A 23312-nucleotide genomic window follows, 5' to 3' on the forward strand; every position below is an offset into this window, starting at 1 on the left:
ATTAAATATAATAATAATTTCAATAGTTATTTTTATGATTATTATTAATAATAACAATACAAATAACAATAATAATAACAAAATCAATATAATATTATTATTAATATATTATTAATAATAATAATAATAATAATAATAAATTGAAATTAAGAACATATTTAATCAAATAAAATAAAGATAACATTTATTTTGTTGGTCAGTGTCTCTGAGTCGTTCCGCAGAGCTTTATTTTGTAAACCCTAACCGGAAGTCCTCCTCCTCTTCTTCTTCTCCTCCTTCATAAGTAGTTGTACTCCGCTGCTGTGGACACTCACAGACAGCTCGTCTCTCCGGTGCTCCCTCAGAACCCGTCCGTCTCCAGCGCGCTGTTCGCCGGACTGAAGCAGCAGTAAAACCCGGGGCCGGAGGCGGTCCGTCCGGAGCGGAGTTCTCTGCAGAGAGGTGAGGCAAGGACACACTTTAAACTTTAAACTGTGTAAACACATGTAGCAGTGCATGCTGATGGGTGATCCCATCTGTGCACAAAAAATATAATTAAATTAAATTAAAATATTAAAGAATATTTAACAAATATATAACTGTATCATGAAGAATCTCACAAGAAAACTAGTTTATTAATTCCATAAATGTGAAATATATTGCATAATACTAATATAAATATAGTGCATATGTGTGCATATTATTATTAAATAAATAAATTAAAATTAAGAACATATTTAATAAAATAAAATAAAGATAATATTTCTTTCGGCATTATTATTATTATTATTATTAATAATATTTATTTTGTTGTTATTATTATTGTTATTTTTATTGTTATTATTGTTTTCATCAACATCATAACTATTCTTCTTATTATCATATCATCATTATTATTATATATTTTTTACCATAATCATATTATTATTATTATTATTATTATAATTGATATTCAACTTGTTATGAGTTCATAAATACAAAACACAATATAAATAAAAATGATCAATTCTGTGATAGACATTTAGTTTTTTGGGTACATGTTGTATGTTAAACTTCCCTCTTGTAGGTCAAAGGTCAACTGTCTGTCTCTCTTCGCCCGTCTCACTCTGTGTGCCTGATGGGCCGAGCTGGCTCTGGCAGCTGGTAGGCCAAGGTCAGCTAGAAACCTCCTGTATTCGGTTTGGACTCGACAGGCTGGCGTCTGGTTGGAGACGCTGGATGAGAGAGACCGTACAGAGGATATGTTGTTGTTAGTGAGGGTGTAAGGACAGAGGAGGTGAGGGTGTAAGGACAGAGGATGTGTGCCTGATGGACAGAGGATATGTAGGCCAAGGACAGAGGAACCTTGTAGGGTTTAAGGACAGACAGGCTGTGAGGGTGTAAGGACAGAGGAGGTGAGGGTGTAAGGACAGAGGATATGTAAGGACAGTTGTTAGGAGGGTGTAAGGACAGAGGATGTGAGGGTGTAAGGACAGAGGAGGTGAGGGTGTAAGGACAGAGGATGTGAGGGTGTAAGGACAGAGGAGGTGAGGGTCTAAGGACAGAGGATGTGAGGGTGTAAGGACAGAGGATGTGAGGGTGTAAGGACAGAGGATGTGAGGGTCTAAGGACAGAGGATGTGAGGGTGTAAGGACAGAGGATGTGAGGGTGTAAGGACAGAGGATGTGAGGGTGTAAGGACAGAGGATGTAAAGGACAGAGGATGTGAGGGTCTAAGGACAGAGGAGGTGAGGGTGTAAGAGGACAGAGGAGGTGAGGGTGTAAGGACAGAGGATGTGAGGGTGTAAGGACAGAGGATGTGAGGGTGTAAGGACAGAGGATGTGAAGGACAGAGGATGTGAGGGTGTAAGGACAGAGGATGTGAGGGTCTAAGGACAGATGGAGGGTGTAAGGACAGAGGATGTAAGGACAGAGGATGTGAGGGTGTGTGAGGGTGTAAGGACAGGGTGTAAGGACAGAGGAGGATGTGGACAGGGATGTGAGGGTGTAAGGACAGAGGATGTGAGGGTGTAAGGACAGAGGAGGTGAGGGTGTAAGGACAGAGGATGGAGGGTGTAAGGACAGAGGATGTGAGGGTGTAAGGACAGAGGAGGTGTGTAAGGACAGAGGATGTGAGGGGATGTAAAGGACAGAGGAGGTGAGGGTGTAAGGACAGAGGATGTGAGGGTGTAAGGACAGAGGAGGTGAGGGTGTAAGGACAGAGGATGTGAGGGTGTAAGGACAGAGGAGGTGAGGGTGTAAGGACAGAGGATGTGAGGGTGTAAGGACAGAGGATGTGAGGGTGTAAGGACAGAGGAGGTGAGGGTGTAAGGACAGAGGATGTGAGGGTGTAAGGACAGAGGAGGTGAGGGTGTAAGGACAGAGGATGTGAGGGTCTAAGGACAGAGGATGTGAGGGTGTAAGGACAGAGGAGGTGAGGGTGTAAGGACAGAGGAGGTCTCATGTGTACAGATTGTGATTTGTGATTCTTGGCTCTACAACTACACTCTTTAGTTTTTGTTTTTTTACTCCATGGACCTGGTATGTGTGTCAAAAGCAACAACATAAAAAGTTACGTCATGTTATTTTGTATTATTAGCTGATACAACTGACTGTAAACATACACATGAAATATCAGAGTAGTGAAATGAACAAAAGCCTATTTTCTCCCCACAGTTTAGCTGGAACATTATAGGTCAGTGGATCACAAATAAAAGGTCATTCAGGGCCTCAAAGGAGTGTTTGTGTTTCAAACTAATATTTAACAGCAAAAAGTGAATATGCAACTGAAATCTCACCAGATGCATCTGATTGGTCCTTGGGGTTAGTGGCCTGAATATTAAATATATATATATGTGTTAATACTATTGTTAATATGATTTTTACTATTGTGCTTACATCATTATATTGAACAATTGAAATTACAGTCATTGTTATCAAATTGAGACATTGATATGCTGTTCTGTTTATAAAGTAAATACAAGTTAAAACCTCCCACTAAATAAGGTCTGGAAGAAATTAGAAGTTTCATCATACTTTCTGCTTACGTATGATTTAACTTGTTCTATCCTCGTTGTTTTCTTTATGTGAGGACCTATTGTGCCAGAATATACAAAAAAAATCCATATTTAATCCATATATTTTAATTCACACATTCATAGGCTGTAAGATAAATGAGTTTTCAGGAGGACTGGAGGACATTTTGCTCCTTAAACAGCTTTAACTCAGAGACAGAGAGAACATAGTGTAAACATCTGGTTCTCATTGATACAAACAGTGTTTAGTAGGTAGCTGCTCAGCTTAACGGCTGTAGTTTCCCCCTCTGCTTTACAAAGAGCTCGGGGTAATTTGTCTAAATCCAGTCCACAAACATGACTCATGTGCTCTGAATGTCTCGAGTCATATTTCACTGGCACCGTCTTAAAGTGAGCCACAGGATTAAACCGGGTTTTGGACCGAAGAGGACTGATTCTCTGCATTCCTTTCTCTCGCCGCTCCGTCCTTCTGTTTTCACTTTCTTTTTTTCTACATGTTTCCACTCATTTAGAAAAGCTCTAACTCCTGTGCTGGCTTTTTTCACACACATTCCCCTGCTTCATCTGTCCTTTTGTCTTTTCATCCCTTTGTCAAACCCTCCCGTTGCCTTTGTCCCAGTCTGCTCTTGTCATTTTCCCTCCTTTGTCAGTGGTCGGGATACTGGACCAGTTACAGTGCCCAGCCCTGAGCACACACCAGCACCACACCCGTCTCTGCTGCCTCTGGCTGCATCAATATTAATTACCTTTACGTTTAAAACCAGGCTTTTAAAACAAAAAGTTTTGATATCATCGGTTTTAGAAATGATCTCCGTTCATAGTAGCAGCCTGAAAACAAAGATAACACTGGGCATGCAGGTGCTGGTGTAAACAGGAAGTAGATTGGTTGCTTAGTTACAGAAAATACAACACTGTATTATTTACCCTTTTTAATAATAAAAGGTCCGACTTGACATTTAAAAATCTTCCTCTATATACTCAGAGTATTATTTTTCATATTTATTTTATCTCTCTGTCTCTTACACATCAAATTAACAATAAAAAGAACAATTGCCAATCAAAGTTCAATCACGCTTTGAGGCTCTGAGGCTTTGAGGCTTTGAGGCTTTGAGGAGGACGATGGACACAAAACGAGGACTTTCCTTTTCTTATCATTTTGTTCTGCACAACTATTGTGAAGTCCACGGAAAAGCTGTAAAGGAACAAAAGCATAAAGGCTCTCCAGTACGACGGAGACTTCAGCCACAGGCAGAGCTATGAAACAAACGTTTTCATTTTAAAACCCTGGTTTTAAACGTAAATATATCTGTAGATGTAGACTGAGGCAGCTCACTGCTGCTCTGGAGGCAGTTTCACTCTCAGGATTAACTCACTTCCTGTGGGCAGAGCACTGAAAGTATCTGCCACCCCGAGTTTCATCGGTGTTCATCTTAAGTTACTGTCAGATGTGATGCTTTCCTTCATGATTTAGGCTGGTTGAGGTGAAGTGAGACAGAAGTGTTGCTGTAATGTTACTACATTTAAATGCAATTTGCTTTTGAAATGATAATGATTGGCCTAACAGTGCAATGTGAGGTATTATTGCCAACATATTGCAAAATATAAAATGTTCCCTGATTTCAGTGCTATATAAACAAGCTTTATTGTTGGGCTATTATCAGGTATATTGAGGACAAAAGTATCCTCCTGATATTTTGATTTTCATTCATTTTCCTACAAAAGTCCAGCAACACGTGCCAAGTTCCGTTCAAAATCTTTTCAAAATAAACTTCTGTCCTCACAGGAAACAACTAAGTTAGGTTCAGACAATAAAACAAGTTTCTTATGTTAAGGTTTGACTTAGGTTTGACTTATTATTAAAAAACATCAACATAGCAGTTGCTTGCCTTCCTCTGTATTTGGCTTGTCAATAGTACATTATTGAATTATTGAGCCGGGCGGGTGACCTTATTCTCTGCATCACGAAGGAGACAAAACAAGTGATGCAGTCGCTGCTTTCTGCTCAAATCTCTCCGCTCATTATAATAACTTTATTTATATTCCACACATTATTCTCACATGAACTGTTTCTGTCTATTGTGGATGTTCCTGCCACGGAGATTTGCCTATTTGTTACTTTGCATACCACTCAGGTACAAATGGAGGAATGACACGATATGACCTTGAGGCGTTTCCGTGTAGGAAATCTATGAAGGACGAGGAGGTGAAACGAGGAGGAGGAGGAGGAGGAGGTGTAGCTTTGTGCAGACGTGTCCTCTGCTTTAATAAGGAGGGAGGTCGGTGTGTTCAGGAGGAGAAGTGCTGAGGTCGGCTGCACTGAGAAGCCTTTCAAAGTAGAAGAGAGGATTTGAGGGAATTATGGTACAAAGTGCTCCTTTCTCCACTCTGAGCTAAAGCCTCCAAGAAAGAGATGCTGTTTGTGTGAAAGAGAGGCGTTTGTTTTGCTCATCACAGATACAGACTGTTGTTGCTGTGGAGTCAAAATATTTGTGACCATTATTTCCGTCTCTCTGTTTTGTGTTTTATAAAAGGTGGATGTGCAAAATGGTTTAAAGCATGCTGCAATGAAAAAAACAATATATTTTACTATTTAAAAAAAAGTAATATCTTTCAGATCTGAGGTTTGTGTCTCATATATATTTATTTATCTTTTTTTAATCAAACAAGCAGAGATTAATATGTTGTCAGTGACGTCTTTAATATTGGCTGCTGGGCTGCTCATGTCTGTGATGAAGGAATTTATGTCATGTCAAATATGCAAAATGAAAAATGCAAGAACTCTGATTTACATAAACATCCTGGTGGTTGGATGGACTCTCCCGTGAGAGGTGAAATAAATAAATACATGTTGTTATCACGGTTCCAATACGGTATTTATGTCCTTTAAAGTTGAACCCATTAACAGTTTTCTGCTTAAAAAATATTGTCTCTCAAGTGAAGAGATAAAGGATGTAAAATGCAGCTTTAAGGTTTCAGTGTTTTGTAAAATAATGAGACTCTTGATGAGCGTTTGCATCAGTTCCTGTACGACGGTGTGTTGTTCTTAGTATTTACAGTAAACAGAGGAGATCTGTGTGCATGTCGGGGCAACCTGCTGCTGTTATTGTCTGTTTACAGCGTTGATACGGTTTTGGTGATGTTCACATCAACTCTATACACCAACCAGCACAGTAGCTCTGTGAAACAGTGGCACTCAGAACCAGTGGAGGAAGCTGAATTGAGTGAGAAAGATGGCCTTTAGTGGGAAAAACGTCAGCGTTGTGCACGAGTGTGATAGTCTCCACTGATCTAGATAGTCAAATATAGCTAAATAAAGCCTTAACGCCCTCTTTGAAAGGGGAGGGGTGTGTGTGTGTGTGTGTGTGTGTGTGTGTGTGTGTGTGTGTGTGTGTGTGTGTGTGTGTGTGTGTGTGTGTGTGAGTGTGTGTGTGTGTGTGTGACTTCCTGTCTGTATCTGTTGGGTACAAACAGCCACAGCTTCCCTTTCTGTCGCATTCTGCCGCTCTCCTCTGTAGCATTAGATAGTTGCTGCTCTGCTGTGGTGACTTTTTCAGCTAATGTTAGCAGAAGGTTAATTCAGACTATAACAGGGTTAGTTCCTCTGATACGTCTGCACATGATACTCTGAAGGTAAGTAGACTTTCTGACAGTTTGGAGTGGAATAAACAGCTGAATGAGGTCCAAATGGAGTTCATAGAGTAATGTTTATGACGTTCTAACCTCTTACATGTGGTGGACAGTTTGTTTTGTGACTTAAGTTCCCAAAATGCATCAAAAGTAAACCAGAAAATTCTGAATGTTTCACTCTTCCTGATGAGGGAGTCTGCATGTGTGTGTTCACTGATGTGCACCAATGATATAAGGATGTGGTGAAACCTAGCGTGTAAAACTACCCCAAGATGGCGAGCATCTTTGACAGCAAAATGCATCTTACAGTGATTATATCAGAAGAGTAACATTTATCACGTTATATATTTATTTATTTAAGTGTTGATGCGATAGTTTGATGCATCGTTGGGGGTTCTACTTTCTTCAGCTGAAGCATGAAATTTTGCCAAAGCTCGTGAGCTGTGGTTTATGCTAATCACCTGCACCTTAAGAGCACGCCGACCAATCAGAGGGCTCGTCTTAAGAGGCCTGTTACGTAATGACTGAACGCTAACAAACACGACCACAACGAAGAGCAGCTGACCGTCAGCTTCATCAGCTGCTGAGAGACTGTAGTACTGTATCAGGAGTTCTGCTCTCCTTCAGTATGGTGGCTCCGTTAAGGTACTGTGTGTGTGTGTGTGTGTGTGTGTGTGTGTGTGTGTGTGTGTGTGTGTGTGTGTGTGTGTGTGTGTGTGTGTTGTGTATAGATTAGTTGGATTACAGACCGCTGAGATTAACTAGAGAGACTTTTTGCTGGCATTACTTCCACTACTACATCAATAATACTACTACTACTTCTGCACCGCCTACTTTACTGGTACTAACCACTGCTACTTAAACTAATGTATTACTAGTACTGCTGCTGGGACTACTGCTAACTGAGCTACAACAACTTTAAGAAGTACTCTCTACTGCTAATACTCTTTATTTACATGTACTGTTATTATTCACTGCTGCTTTACCTACTGCCACTATAATACTATATACATTACATTACATTACATTACATTACAGTCATTTATATTCTACTGCTACTAAACTACCTACTACTACTACTACTACTACTACTACTACTACAAGAATACAACTACCCTTTGCTACTTAACTACCTATTGCTACTACTACTACTACTACTAGAAAATATAACTACCCACTGCTACTTAACTCCTTCCTACTACTACTACTAGTACTACTAGAATACAAATCCCCCACGCTACTAAAACTAACATTCTAGGAGTCACCGTTACTTCAATCCAACCTGTAGTTTTTAACGTTGTATTTTAAGTGTGTGTGTCTTCCTAGTTGATGATGATGATGATGATGATGATGATGATGATGATGATGATGATGATGATGATTTGTTAGAGTTTGAACTTTTTGGCTAAGAAGTCTGTTTGAACCACTAACAAGAATATATAATTATCAGAGTATTATAAGTACAGTTAGTAAATATTTAGTTGAAGAAGTTGTAACTTTGCTCAGTATGTGTTCAGATAAACATGAATACACAGTTCTAAACACAATGCCACCATGTATATATGTTCGTGTGTGTTAACCTGTACTGGTCTCCTCTCGTTATGTACATTATTGATGAGTCATGTCTTAATATTGTTCCCTCTCTGTGTCTGTCAGTCATGTCTCGTAGGAGTTCTCGCCTGGTGTCCGGTGGCTACTACAACTCTGATGAAGAATCGGATTCGAGTAGCGTGACGAACATTTCCTACCGTGAAATCCCGGTCAAGTACGTGTGTGTGTGTGTGTGTGTGTGTGTGTGTGTGTGTGTGTGTGTGTGTGTGTGTGTGTGTGTGTGTGTGTGTGTGTGTGTGTGTGTGTGTGTGTGTGTGTGTGTGTGTGTGTGTGTAGCTCTGATTTAGATAAATAGAAGTATAAGCATCTTTGACCTTTACCCTGCTGTTTGTTTACTATCATCAGGGTCTTCAAGAAGAAGGCGGGGACTCGCAAGGCCGCCTCCCGAACCCCCAGTAGAGCCAACAGCAATGCTAGTTCTGTCGGCCCGGAGACGCCCGTCCCTGCTCCCCGGTATGAAGGTAAAGAACAATGTAGTGGAAGAGTATTAATGACGTAGTGCTGTACCTGCAGGCAGTACTAAAACCCAGACACGAGTCAGACGTTTTACACTTCCTGTTCCCTCGTCTCAAAGGGTTTTTTGACTGTGTATTTGTTTAGATGTCTGAAATATGTTTTATGTTTAACAAAAGCTGAAGAGAACTGAACGTTTTGATATAAAATAGGTCAGTAAATACCCCTCTGGTGAGTTTAAAGCTTTTAAAGTCATGTGACTGTAGAGTCACTTTATAGCCTAACGTTAGCGTTTAACGTTACCCCTGAAAAGTAATAAAAGTGGTGTTCATTTGATAATGAACAAAACCTGTAAATATCATAAACACTTGTTTATTCGGCAATAATCTAACATCCAATGGGAGAATCCTATTGGCTGTTTGTGGAGGGACTTTCTGTTGGAGTACAAAAATACAAAATATACTCTATACAAATATATATATATATATATATATATATATATATACATCATGATAGTATGAATGAATCAGAAAAAATTGATGAAGAAATGCAAAATCACCAGCATCGCAAATGTGAGCATTTATTTTGATTATATATTGTATATATAGTTGAATATAGTTTAAAACAAAAATCACGTAACATGATGTCACACTGTGCCATATTTTTTTCCTGACATGTTAAAGATTGAAGATCAAAAACAAGTTCCTCTCCACTGGTTGCACATCATGTCTTCCCAGTGTGACCAGTTCAACTTAAGAGGGACTTTAAGAGGCAACACAAATGTCTGATTAATGATTCTTTAACAGTATTTGTTTCTACCCATGAGTCAGAGGTTTAATTAGTCTGTAAATAATGCTCCATTAAACTGAATACATGATGAATCTTTTAATCTTTTATATTCTCTCTTCTTTCTGCCCCCCCCCCTCCAGGCCTGACTCCCTCTCCGCTGAGCAGTCAGTCCCAGCCGACCATGAGGACGGTGCCCTACGTCTCCCCCTCGCCGACCCCTCGCCCTCCCCTGACCCCGGCATCGTCCCGCGGTCAGACGCCCACACGCTTCCCCTCCGTCCCCCCAGAGAAGAGCCCCTACACCGGGGTCTACAGCTCCGTCCGGCCGGGGTTGCACCTCCGACCCAACCACAAGGATCTGAGTCAGAGCGGCGTGGACAGCTCGGGGTACTCGTCCTCAGAGGCTCCCCTCAGGAAACCACCAGCCACCAGCAGCACCAGTAAGATCAGCAGTGACAGCGGGGCTCCCAGTGCTGGATACAGGAGCCGAATCAGCTGTGCCTTCTTTAGACTAATGGGTGAGAACTGGAGTGTGTGTTTGCATGTGTGTGTGTGTGTGTGTGCATGTGTGTGTGTGTGTGTGTGTGTGTGTGTGTGTGTGCATGTGTGTGTGTGTGCATGCCTCCATAATAATCTCATTGTTTCCTTTGTTTTTTTTAGACTCCGTCTCATTGATGGCCGCTGCATTACAATCAAAAATAATGCATCTGAGATCTTTAGGTATGTTCTTGTGTTTGTGCTTAAGGTCCACACGTACAGGGTCGGGGTTTTTCTATACATTTTGGCATTTTGTTTGCACGCAAACAGTGATTTAGATCAGTGAATACAAACCTTTTGATTTGATTTGAAGAATTGTAGAGCAGGCAGCAACCTTCTGTTCTGAAGAGTGAAGTCAAAGCTTCCTGTGTTAAAGCTGCATTCTCTCTCCTGTCCACCAGGGGGCGACTCCTCTGGTTGTATAGAAGTCTATGAGAAAATGACTCTACTTCTCTCTTGATTTATTCCCTCAGTAAACATTGTAAACATGAGTTTATGGTCTCAATCTCTAGTTTCAAGTCTTCTTCAATACAGCATGATGTTCATTTAGTAAATGATGCTCCATTTAGAGTCAAACAGACCATAAAGCAGGGGATGCTTTAGGGCGGGGCTACACACTGATTGACAGGTCCACACCAGAGACGTATACGGCGTCTCTACGGAGGTCAGTGCTACATTATTTAAACTCGTCACAGACCCCGGATCAAAAATCCCCTTGTACGTGTGGACTAGTCCTTTGTTTGTCTTTAATGTATATTTCCACATTCATGATCACATGTTTGTCTGCACTCTCTTGATCTTGTTTTTCGAGCCGTTCTTAGTGGATTTAAACAGTGTCCACATACATTCTGCTTCCACATGCCAGCGGCTTTGTGTTTTCACAATCGTTGCATGTGATTCGGCTCCGGCTTCTCAGAATCCCTGCAGATCAACTTCTCTTGTCGTTCCCCTGCAGCAGCTAAAACCTCCGTCAGCAGCCGCATGAAGAAGGCCTGTGGTCTGATCCTCCTCTTCCTCCTCCTCCTCCTCATCGCACTGCTGTGTAAGTGACGTAAACATTTATCAGATTCAAGTTTGAATGTCTTCTGAAATCAATTTAACATCTAACAGTGTTTAGTTATACTGTTGAAGTCTTGTTTTCCGTGTTTCCTGTCAGATAGACCCTATTTTAAATATACATAACTTTTCTATGATCCCTTTGATGAACACTCTCACAGTTGCAAAAAGAAAAAAAACAATTTCTCAAGTTTTGACCATTTCTCCGTAGTTCTATATCTCACTATGAAGCGATGAATCTCCGTCTGTCTGTCTGTGTTTGTCACATATCTCGAGAAAAGTTTGTCCGATCTACGTCACACTATGTGGGAGTATTTCTGGCGACCAATAGAAGTTGAATGTGGTGCAATTTGGCCCGATGGTGGCGCTATAACAACAAACTTTACGTTTCAGCTAGTAACGTTTGAACTGTAAGTCTCAAAGACACATTTCTTATCCTGGATTCTGTGGGTCCAGACAAATCTATCAGCTACACCCGTTTTCTTCTTCATCGCTTCTCCGTACACCTCCTACAAATTTTTAGCAATCATCCCTAAATTTGCTATAGAACTTCTCTGGAACGACCTGGTAGATTTATTTTTTTCCGATCTTAGATGTTCCATAAAGTTTTTCTTTAGCTGGCACTCAAAGTTTGCTCAAATGTTGTGGGCGGGGCTTCTATTACAAAACAAATATCTCCACAACACTTTCTGCTATTACAACCACATTTGATGGACATGTGTAGATATGATGTCTGAGTGACCATGACACATTTGGTGCCATTTGGCCAATAGATGGCGCTGTAACAGCATCATCTAACGAGAAAGAAAGAAATCTCTGTCTGTATACGCATGTGTGTGTGTGTGTGTGTGTGTGTGTGTGTGAGTGTGAGTGTGAGTGTGTGTGTGTGTGTGTGGAAGAGCATGTTTTTTTTAAACAATCGCCAAAACTACACCGTTTATCACATACAGATGGTGTGAAAAACGTCATTATCGTCAGATTTTCAACTTTCTAACGGTCCTTGAACACATCATGTGTGGCCATTTTTTTTACAACATCATTGGATTTAGTCAAAGGAAGGTTCCATGTGGTACCTTAGAACAATGTTGGATATATAGATTACATTGTTTTCCAATTTTTGTAAAATGAATTATCACAGAAATTCAACTGCCTTTTTTTAAATCTCATTTATGATTTATGGCTCGGTAACTGCACTAAAGACATGTTTGAGTTCTGTCTACTTCTAGCCATGATAGTTTTGTTTCCATAGATGTGCAGGACTCTTTATATAGTAACTCAGGTGGACTGAGTTGAGCATGTCGTCCACACGTTACAACCAAACTCTTCTTCTTCATGGCGCCAAAAAAAGAAGCACGTGTCTTTTTGTAGCGTGACAATGAATTACCCACAAGACCCACTTTCCTGAAGACATCTTAGATGTTTATACTCAGGGTTTCCCCAGGTCTCTGTATAGCAGAGCTGGTGTTGGTGTGTTTGATCTTCACAGCAGCTCTGCTCGTCTCCTCCCGCCTCGGAGTGACTGAATGACTCATCACAGGTTTCACATGTGTTGGACTCTGATCGTAGAAGCTTCATGGAGTCACATGATGTTCACTTTGTGCTGCTGTTCCTCTTCTTTCCTCCAGGTGTTTGGCTCCTCCTCCCTTTCTTGACCTCCCTCGTCTCCCGCATGGCCGTCACAAAGACTCCGTCACAGACAAAACCCACGAGTCAGCCTGTTCTCCATGCTGCCACTCCTCCTCCTCTTCTTCCTCCTCCTCAACCCGACACCAAACATCACACACCCGTGGTGGTAGGGCTGATCATTCATTGATTTATCTCTGCGGGTTATTGCTTATAACTTAAACTTAGCGACTGATGAACTCAGATCCTCAACCTTCTTTCCTTTTGTGTCTTGTGTCCGTTTCTTCGTACATTTACATTTTGTGGGCCTTTTGAAATTTAAAAGAGGGACATTAAAACATCCAAACTGTGAGATTGACAGCAGAATGAAAAGACTACAGAGAACTGGAAACTAAAATAATTTAATGACAACAGAAGGAAGTTGACCTCCTATTATGTTACGACCAGGCTAGAAACCTTCAGCCATCTTTTAGGATTTAAAAACTCACTACATGAGGAATAATGTCACTTTTATGATGCCCACTTAGTATATATACTGTAAGCAAACTCACAGTAAATGTATTTGTTTTTCTACATCATTTATTCTCTGCTCAGCATCTTTGAAATTATTATTGACGTTAGAATAACATTTTGATTAAAGACCTTTAATAATCAGCTCTTTGACTGACTCAGCGTCAGAGGGAGCTTTGAAATAATCAAACCTTTAAGCTTCCTGCAGTTAAAGGTTTTATTCGAAATATTTAAACATGAAAAAAATCTATTACACGATTTGTCTCCTCTATTCAAACAAAGGCTCCCTTTTTAAAAGTCTGTGTTTTTGTGGAAACAGCATCACAGCATTCTGTTCTATTTAAAATGATCATCTTTTCTTTAATACCACAATCAAAATCCTAAGTTCTGATAGTAATTTCAGTCAAAATCATGTTAATATCACCGTCGATAAACGATCCAATCATTACACAATAAAGCTCGACATCATAAACGATCAAAATGTTTCCCCTCTAGGATCCAGCTGTGGTGTCTGCTGCTGTGGAGGAGAGGATACAACGTCTTTTGGTAAAATACAATTTGTCTGCAAACTTATAAAAATGACAAACACCTTTTTATTGGGACATTGTTGGCATGGAAACCTGGGGTCTTCTTTCCAACCTCGATGGTACTAAGAGTCCTTTCTTTCCTCCAGGATTCATCCGTTGTGTCCGCTGCTGTAGAAGCGAAGATGCAACGACTTTTGGTAAAACACAGATCTTCTGCAAACTATTAAAAATAACAAATACATATTTATTGGATTGTTGTTGGCGTGAAAATATGGGGTCTTCTATTTGTGACCTTGATAGTACTGAGGGTCCTTTCTTTCTCTCTAGGATCCCACAGTGTCCGCTGCTGTAGAAGAAAAGATGCAACGTCTTTTGGTAAAACAAAATTTTTCGCCTTTCAACGCCTTTTTATTGGAGGGTTGTTGGTATGGTAACCTGGGGTCTTCTTTTTGTGGACCTATAGTATTAAGAGTCCTTTCTTTCCCTCTAGGATCCCACAGTGTCCGCTGCTGTAGAAGCAAAGATGCAACGTCTTCTGGTAAAACACAATTATTCTGCAAACTAATAAAAACAACAAACGCCTTTTTATTGGAGGGTTGTTGTTGGCATGAAATGAGGGGTCTTCTATTTGTGACCTTGATAGTATTAAGAGTCCTTTCTTTCTCTCTAGGATCCCACAGTGTCCGCTGCTGTAGAAGAAAAGATGCAACGTCTTCTGGTAAACCTCAGACGATCCAAACATTAAGGTGTGATGGCGTTCTCCAGCAGTGACCTGTGATCTGTGTTTGTTTCAGGAGGAGCAGCAGCTGAAGCAGAAACTCCTCCTCTCTCAGGTGAGTCAGTCTGGGAGTAACAACTGGGTCAAAACCAGCTGACATCTAGTGGTGGTGATGGGAACTGAAGACAATATACATTTATCTTATCTTATCTTTTCTCTTCTTCCTAACTTATCTTCTTTTATTTCATTTCATATTTTTACTTCCTTTCCTCCCCTTCCTTCCTTTACTTATCTTATATTTCTTGTCTTAACATTTTTTCATTTCCTCTCCTTTCCTTTCCTCATATTTCTTTCCTTTCCTTATCTTCCTTTTCTTTGCTTTCTAATCTTTTATTTTATTTCCTTTCCTCTCTTTTCTTTCCTTGTCTTGTCTTATCTTTCATATTTCTTCTCCTTTCCTTATCTTTCTTTCCTTTCCTTTCTTTCTTTCTTTCTTTCTTGTGTTTCTTTCATATTTCTTTCCTTTCCTTATCTTTCTTTTCTTCCCTTTCTTATCTTTTTTTATTTCCTTTCCTCTCATTCCCTTTCTTTTCTTTTCTTATCTTAACAGGCAGATTTCCTGCATGATTTTCTATCTTTGTTTTGTTTTGTATCGTACATTACATCACGACTCCAGTAATGAACATCTTCCAACCCTTCCTGTCTCTCAGATGAAGGAGAGGCTCCAGCTGGAGGTGGAGGATCTGAGAGCCCAGCTGGAGGTGGCGGACTCTGACGGCCGTCTCCGTCTGGAGCAGCAGGTTTCTGCTCTGAGCAGGCAGATGGTGGACTACCAGACACACCGGTCTGCTGCTGACGGCCTCAGCCTCAGGATCCAAGCTCTGGAGGCCCAGAATGCAAAGGTACAAACAGTCTGAGGAAACACAGAGCCATGCATTCATCTCGTCTTTTCTTTTCCTTTTACACTGTGTGTCTATAACGTGACTTCCTGTTTCTTGCAGCTGTCCCAGGAGTGGTCGTCCATCCAGCTGATGCCTCCTCCTGCCCCGTGTCCTGAAACCAGTAACCCCCCAGTCCAAAACCATCTGACCCCAGAGCTGCAGGAGGCCATGGAGAAGTGGCTCACTGACCGCATCAAGGTGGGAGGAGGGACTGTAGATCCCGACGCCAAAACCATTATTAATATATTCACAGTACAAGAGAACGCTGTTATTGTCATGTGGTCGTACTGATTAATACTGCTCGTATGATCTGATTACAATTTTAAAGCAATGCCGTTTAGAAGTGTGTTTGTATGAGGTATCAAAGAATCAATATGAGGTTAAGTTCATGCTATATTTAGTATATTTTCACCTCTTTAACTTGCTGTCAGACATGTTCTCTTCAAAGACACCAGACTCCATTGAAAGTTTCTGGTATCCTGATGCCTCCATCTGTTAGTTTGTTTGTGGTATTTTGTCACTTTTGTGTTTTAAAGGGTTCGTTCAGATTAACACAAACTAGCTAACAGATGGAGGCAGCAGTAGAGCAGAGACTCCTGTGTTCTGTGAGGTAAAATTACTGTTTATGTCAATGGAGTCTGGTGTCTTTGAATAGAGCATAGATAGGGGTGAAAATATTCTAAATATAGCGTACACTTAAACTGATATTGATTATTTTAGGTGTCTATAATACGTCAACAGCAGTACATTTATTTGCTCCTGTGCTGGTACTCCTTTCTGTTTCTACTGTAGTAATACACAGAAGTACTTCATACAAACACATTCTAAACATCTCTTGTCATATGTGGATGCTCATGACTTTATGCACTTAGACTTACGTTGTAAACTGTGTGTGAATGTGAATCAGGAGCAGGAAGCTTTCCGGCTCGCTGACAGAGGAAGCTGCTCAGACTGTGGACAACCAGCAGCTGACAAGATGGCTGACTATGCTCTGGAGACTCAAGGTTAGAAACATCACTTTCATTTATTCACATATTTATTTAATCCTCTTTGGTGTCTGTACCCTTGAAAAAAACAAAAACGAGTGTTTTTGCATTTAAAACAACCGTCAAATTTGACCTTTTTGGGATATTTTTATGGTTAAAAGATATTTTTATGGTTAGGAAAAGTAAAAAAATGTATTTGTTCATTGGTTTGTCTTCCACATTATCATATTTTTTTTTTAACTTAGATTCTAATATGTTAATTTAAATGGTAAGGGGTCTTTTTCCCACTTTATTTTTAATTTTTAAACAACAAAACAGAACAAATAAGAGAATCAACAGACACGGACGCTCAAATTAAACAACATCCATTTTCTTGGAACGTTGTCTCGGCATGAACGCAAAAGAAAATAAGAAAAACAATTAAGGGGTTTATCCTCTTCTCTGGTTGTGGGAAAAAGATCACTGATGAATATGTTTATGTAATGAACAGATTCAACAAATTACAAATAATCTGTATTTTCTGTGTGTGTGTTCAGGAGCCAGTGTGATCAGCACCAGGTGTTCGGAGACGTATCGTATCCGCTCAGCCTGTGTGACCCTGTTTGGGTTCCCTCTGTGGTATCCGTCTGAAAGCCCTCGCACCGTTATTCAGGTAACAACATGCTCTCTGTTTCTTTATTTCTGATTTACCTCCTTCATCCAAAAACAAAACAGCATAGTAACTCCATATTTTTGCGTGGCCTAGCATCAATCTTTTTTTATAAAATGATTAATATTGCTATTAGGGATGCCATATCTGCAGTTATATAAATCACCGTTTCATAACCATAAGAACTAAAGAGGCGATGATTTCCTTAGTGTCCTGATTCCTGCTTTGAAATATGTTTGTGTATCTTTTACCCCACGAGTTTGCTTCATGTGTTTGAGGGCGTCTTACCTCTCACCTGAAGAGTGAACCAACACTTTTAACTTCTAACCAAACAGTGACTTAAATCAGCAGTAAAAGAGCATTTTGGATTTAAATGACCGGAGAGTCACGTGAACCACTGATCAGTTACACAGTTTAACCATCAGAGTGTGAAATACAGCTTTACTTAAGATCATCATCTGCATAGATTCAGTACAAAAAACATGATCTGAAGATATGCACTGATGCTTTCTAGTAACATTGTGGTGCGTTCAAGCTTCATTCAGTAAAAATTAGTATTGAGCTAGACGTTATCATGATGTATTCACTTGTAATCTTGTAAAATTAAGTTTTAAGATAAAATAAGAGAATCCTTTATAAGTCCTGCAGCGGGGACATTTGCAGGATTACAGCAGCAGAGAGGATACAAGAGACATGAGTCAAAACAAGTATTATAAATAAGTAAATAAGTAATAAAAACAGTAAAGAATAATAAATAAGTAAAAAACTTTAAAAATCCACAATAACTAAAATATTATAAATATATTTTTGGAGAGAAACTACATACAAATAAATCCAGTAGTTTGAAGGAGATGTTTTCACATTAATATAAAATATATGTATATAGATAGAGATGAATTATGAGCTGTTTAACTTCCTAACACTAGCTCTAAGCAGATTATTATATATATTATTAAAACTGACATTTGCAGTTAATTTTTTTTAATAAATTGCAATATATCACAATATATGTAATTGCAATATGAAGCATATCTTAAAATGTTTAAAAATGCAGTTATATCGTATTGTGGTTCCTCTGATGAGTCTCACTTCTTGGCACCGCCGTCTCCTCTTCCGTCTCCTCTTCTGTCTCCTCTTCCCTCTCCTCTTCCCTCTCCTCTTCTGTCTCCTCTTCCGTCTCCTCTTCCCTCTCCTCTTCCGTCTCCTCTTCCGTCTCCTCTTCTGTCTCCTCTTCCGTCTCCTCTTCCGTCTCCTCTTCTGTCTCCTCTTCCGTCTCCTCTTCCGTCTCCTCTTCCGTCTCCTCTCCTCTCTCCTCTCCCTTCCGTCTCCTCTTCCGTCTCCTCTTCTCGTCTCCTCTTCCGTCTCCTCTTCCGTCTCCTCTCCCTCTCCCTCTCCTCTTCCCTCTCCTCTTCCCTCTCCTCTTCCCTCCTCTCCTCTCCCTCCCTCTTCCATCTCCTCTTCCGTCTCCTCTTCCCTCTCCTCTTCCCTCTCTCCTCTTCCGTCTCCTCTTCCCTCTCCTCTTCCCTCTCCTCTTCCGTCTCCTCTTCCGTCTCTCCTCTTCCATCTCCTCTTCCCTCTCCTCTTCCCTCTCCTCTCCTCTCCTCTTCCCTCTCCTCTTCCGTCTCCTCTTCCCTCTCCTCTCCTCTTCCGTCTCCTCTTCCCTCTCCTCTTCCCTCTCCTCTCCCTCTCCTCTCCTCTTCCGTCTCCTCTTCCGTCTCCTCTCTCCTTCCGTCTCCTCTCCTCTCCTCTTCCCTCTCCTCTTCCGTCTCCTCTTCCGTCTCCTCTTCCGTCTCCTCTTCCCTCTCCTCTTCCCTCTCCTCTTCCCTCTCCTCTTCCGTCTCCTCCTCTTCCGTCTCTCCTCTCTCCTCTTCCGTCTCCTCTTCCGTCTCCTCTTCCCTCTCCTCTTCCCTCTCCTCTTCCGTCTCCTCTTCCGTCTCCTCTTCCCTCTCCTCTTCCGTCTCCTCTTCTGTCTCCTCTTCCCTCTCCTCTTCCCTCTCCTCTTCCGTCTCCTCTTCCGTCTCCTCTCCTCTTCCGTCTCCTCTTCCCTCTCCTCTCCGTCTCCTCTTCCCTCTCCTCTTCCCTCTCCTCTTCCGTCTCCTCTCCCCTCTCTTCCCTCTCCTCTTCCGTCTCCTCTTCCCTCTCCTCTCCCGTCTCCTCTTCCTCCTCCTCTCCCCTCTCAGGGTTACCCGGTGCTGCTGCCGGGGAAGTGTTGGGCGTTTCACGGCGTCCAGGGTTCTCTGGTGATCTCTCTGTCTCACCCCGTCACCCTCACTCATGTGACGCTGGACCACCTGCCGCGCTACAACTCCCCCACGGGACGCATAGACTCCGCCCCCAGAGACTTTGAAGTCTACGTGAGTGTCTCTCTGATCTGGAATATTCTTATGAATATTATTAGTAAAAACACAAACATTCCTAAACTACCTGCAGCCTGTTTAACTGTCAGATTTAATGGAAATTTGATTGATGTGTTTTTTTTTGTACGACAGCAGCTTTGAAAGGATATATTATTGACCCAACAAAGTACTGCTGTGGACATATTTAAGACATCTAAAAGAATCAATATCAGTTTAATTGTACGCTATATTTAGAATATTTTCACCTCTTTTCCATCTGTCAGACAACTCTTTAAAGACACCAGACTCCATTCACAAAATCAGTCATTTTACGTCACAGAGTTGCTGCTCTACTGCTGCCTCCATAGTTAGTTTGTTTGTGTTATTGTGTGACTTCAGGGTTTTCAAGGATTAATTCATATTCAACAAAATCACACAATAACACAAACTATTAAACCAATGGAGGCAGCGATAGAACAGCAACTCCTGTGTTCTGAAAAAGGTCAAATTACTGTTTTTGTCAATGGAGTCTGGTGGTCTTAAAGTAAGCATAGATATCTGTGAAAATACTCTAAATATAGCGTAAACTAAAACTGATATTGATTCATTTAGGAGACTTAAATACGTCCACAGCAGTACATTACACAGAAGTACCTCAAACAAAAACACTTTTAAACATCATTACTATCACTTTAATGGAGCTGCATTTTACAGTGTTTATGAAAACTAAATTGTAATTAGACTGTTTTTTGTTTACGTGATGATGGTTCAGAATGATAAGTTTCTTGGTCTTCCTCCATATTTCTTCATTTCAGTAGACATTGTAAAGTCCTGTCACTCAGGAAAAAGCTAAAAGCCGTCACCTCGCTGACATAGTCGTGATTCAACTTTTCTCTCTTCTCCAGGGACTGAAAGATGAAGTAGAAGAAGGAACTCTGCTGGGGACGTTCACCTACGATGAAGGTGGAGAATCCACGCAGACGTTTAAGCTGCCTGTGAGTAAATACTGACATGAACAGAACTACTTCCTGTTCTCTGTCAAAACTATGAGGTTAAAGTGAGCGCTCGTTATTTGTTTTTAAATCTTTATTTCTCTTGAATGTTCTGTCTGTTTTTCTTCTTCTCTTTTCTACTTCCTGCAGAACCCCAGTGAGGTGGTGTATCGCTGTGTGGAGCTGCGAGTCCTCTCTAACTGGGGTCGCGTTGAATACACGTGTCTCTACCGCTTCCGTGTGCACGGACAGATCGCCGCCACATGATGAGACACGAGAGATTCACCGACCTCCACATAGACGTATCAGGAAGTACATTTTATAATGTACACTATTTAAAGAAAAATATGGTGGTCTGAGGTGCGTTCAGGGCCAATTGCTACGAGACGTTTAAGCGTTGGGTAAAGTCACTCCTTTTGCTGTGTTTTGAGATGCTTCATGTTAAAGTGACAGAAATGAAAGGATGTTTTTTTTACTGCACAATTTAAAGGGATAGTTCAGATAGTTTGAAGTGAGGTGGTATGAGGTTCTTATTCTTATATAGTCAGTGTGTTACCTTCGAAACCACCAGACTCCATTGATAAAATCAGTAATTTAACCTTTTATAAACACAGGTGTTGCTGATCTTTTGTGTTGTTGTGTAACTTTATTGTTTTAAAGATTTAGTTTTTATTCTAAAATCACACATTAACACAAATAAACTAACAGATCGTAGCTTCAAAGAATCCAAACTACGTTTTTAGTATTTCACAACGTCTGTTTAAAAGCTTGATACAGTTTTTTTTCCAGAAGAGTGCCTTGGACCTATATATATATATATATATATATATATATATATATATATATATATATATTATATAATACATCCACAGCAGTACATTGTTTTGCTACTGAAGTGAAACCCTGATTATGGAGAAGTACTTCATACAACCACACTTCTAAACACCAGTACTATCCCTTTAAAGAACAAAAAAAAAGAGTTATTCAGAGACAGATTTTTTTGTTACAGTTATGATAATTCTGTAAGTCTGCTGGTCATTCTACATTTTTCAAGTGCTGTCACTGATTAAACATCATGAACAAAAAATAAAGTCAAGAATCCCTTTAATGTTAAAGTGACAGATATCATAGGAGTTTTTAAGAAGCACACTTTGCTTTGAATAAATGTACAGAATGAAGATTAGAATATGTTTCTAAAAACCAAAGATCTACTGAGAGCATAAAGTTATGCTTTTTTAGCCTTTGTTGCTATTAATGAAACTATTTATCAGGTTTTTCCTGCTTCACATACATCAACATACGATCCTACCAATGAAAATTGATTTCTTTGTACCAGTTTAGTGTTAAACGCTTTGCATCATGGGAAAAGAGACAAAAACTCAACCTGGTTGCAAAGTTTGCACCTTGAAAAAATAAGCTTTTTTTCCAATATTTAAAATCTTTAGATCATAATATCTAGTTTGTTAAATTCTAAATCACAAATGTAAGTTTCCAGTTATCTGAAAATATTGAATCAGCTTTTTCTCACAGGACTCTGTTTATCTTGTTGTTAATATTTGGTTGCTGATGTTGAGACTGATGGGATGAAGCATCCTATGAACAAAAGCTATAAATGATACAGAATGCAGCAGTGAATGTTTTTAATGTGTTGTTTGATTTAATAATCCTACAAAAGATCAAATATGCAGCTTTGTAACATTTCTTTTGTCTTCCATTTTAAGAAAGTTTCTGTTTTATTACTTGAATCCTTTTTCGACCCTCTTTAGAAGACGTCGTGTTGACTTCATGACATTCTACGTCCTTCTCTTACGACCCGTAGGAGACACAAAGGTGTTATTTATTTGTAAAATGAGATTATTCAGAACCTGTTTGGACTTTACACCAACTGTTCCTCAGTGTCTTTCAGTCATTTCACTTTATTCTGTTTGTTGTACAGAACATTTAAAACATCAGATACTTGTTTTAATTATAAAGTGCACTAGAGGTCAAATCAATCATTTAGATGCAGTCTGTACGAGTCTTAAAGGACACGAAGGAAACGGAGGAAGCTTTCTATGAGTTCAGACAAATTCAGTATCAGTAATTATTTATAATATATTTCTATTTTTTGACAAGGTTTTTTGCAGGTTCAATTATTTTTTAATCTTTGTATATAAACTTGCTGATTGTAGTGAAAACAAGGAGGTACAGTTCTGATGTTCTGATGCTTTATCATGTGTTACCATGGATTATGATTTTCTGCTCTTACAAATCTTTTTGATCGTCTTTTATTAAAAATGGGCTTTTAAAACACAAATAATGTCAAATATCTGTTATAACACACTTTACACAAAACAATGTTTAATGTCTCCTGGACCTGCAGACATTTTCTTTTACTTAAATCACTTAAGAGAGAAGAAATGTTTGTTTTAATATTGAAGTCTGTCACATTCATGAAGGTGTGAATCCGTTTACAAGCAACAGAGAACAATTGTTAAATTTATCAGTTAACTACGTTCATTTTTTCCACCCACGTCTGATAATGCAGGTTTATTTTTCTCAATGCCGTTTTTTTTGCATATCTTGAATAATAAATTCAGACGTTCATTGACATCCCTAACTATTGTTTTCTCTTTAATAAAACAGATTCATTTGTCAGTGTTCTCCAGAGTATTTACTACCAATGCCTGTTTGTCTGATTTATGAAATAAACATTGAAATATACTTTTGTCGTTCCATTTATTGTTCTATAAAGTCATATTTCCTAAGTTTACGTGTAGACTTTTATGGAGAAAACATTCTTAGTACAGCAAATATTAACAGACTCTATGCAACACTTAAAAACTCTTTCTTAGCTTTTTTTTTTTTTTTTTTTTAGAGCTGTCTACAGATTAAATAAATAAATTTATAAAAAATGTTTTATTATAAATAAATTGATATTGTAAATGTCCCCGCTGCGGCACTAATAAAGGATGATCTTATCTTA

At 39.7% G+C, this 23312-nt stretch overlaps 1 protein-coding gene across 4 annotated transcripts; it reads left to right on the forward strand.

Moving 5' to 3' along the window:
• The first annotated feature begins 321 nt into the window (after positions 1-321).
• On the forward strand, positions 322-23044 carry sun2 (Sad1 and UNC84 domain containing 2). 4 transcript variants are annotated; one of them, XM_054603792.1, is made up of 18 exons: positions 322-441; positions 8276-8384; positions 8576-8691; positions 9613-9990; positions 10133-10192; positions 10965-11051; positions 12691-12857; positions 13694-13744; positions 13872-13922; positions 14396-14443; positions 14520-14558; positions 15154-15345; positions 15445-15582; positions 16292-16388; positions 16907-17022; positions 19200-19373; positions 20261-20350; positions 20498-23044. In XM_054603792.1, exons 2-18 carry the CDS (start codon positions 8278-8280, stop codon positions 20612-20614), a joined length of 2028 nt encoding a protein of 675 aa, XP_054459767.1. In that variant the 5' UTR covers positions 322-441; positions 8276-8277; the 3' UTR covers positions 20615-23044. The 4 variants fall into 4 exon arrangements, with proteins under 4 accessions (XP_054459767.1, XP_054459766.1, XP_054459769.1 ...); XM_054603791.1 differs by lacking the exon at positions 322-441 and adding an exon at positions 6538-6622; XM_054603794.1 differs by lacking the exon at positions 322-441 and adding an exon at positions 6538-6622 and having other exon boundaries at positions 10968-11051.
• Positions 23045-23312: the final 268 nt, after the last annotated feature.

Source organism: Anoplopoma fimbria, chromosome 9 (genome assembly GCF_027596085.1).
Source record: "Anoplopoma fimbria isolate UVic2021 breed Golden Eagle Sablefish chromosome 9, Afim_UVic_2022, whole genome shotgun sequence".
NCBI classification, from domain to species: domain Eukaryota; kingdom Metazoa; phylum Chordata; class Actinopteri; order Perciformes; family Anoplopomatidae; genus Anoplopoma; species Anoplopoma fimbria.

Excerpts from the sequence above, each read along its gene's own strand:
- sun2 (XM_054603792.1), top strand. The coding sequence starts at position 8,278 with ATGTCTCGTAGGAGTTCTCGCCTGGTGTCCGGTGGCTACTACAACTCT. Across the intron at positions 9,991-10,132 it reads TGCCTTCTTTAGACTAATGG|ACTCCGTCTCATTGATGGCC; the intron begins GTGAGAACTGGA and ends TGTTTTTTTTAG. Across the intron at positions 13,923-14,395 it reads CGAAGATGCAACGACTTTTG|GATCCCACAGTGTCCGCTGC; the intron begins GTAAAACACAGA and ends CTTTCTCTCTAG.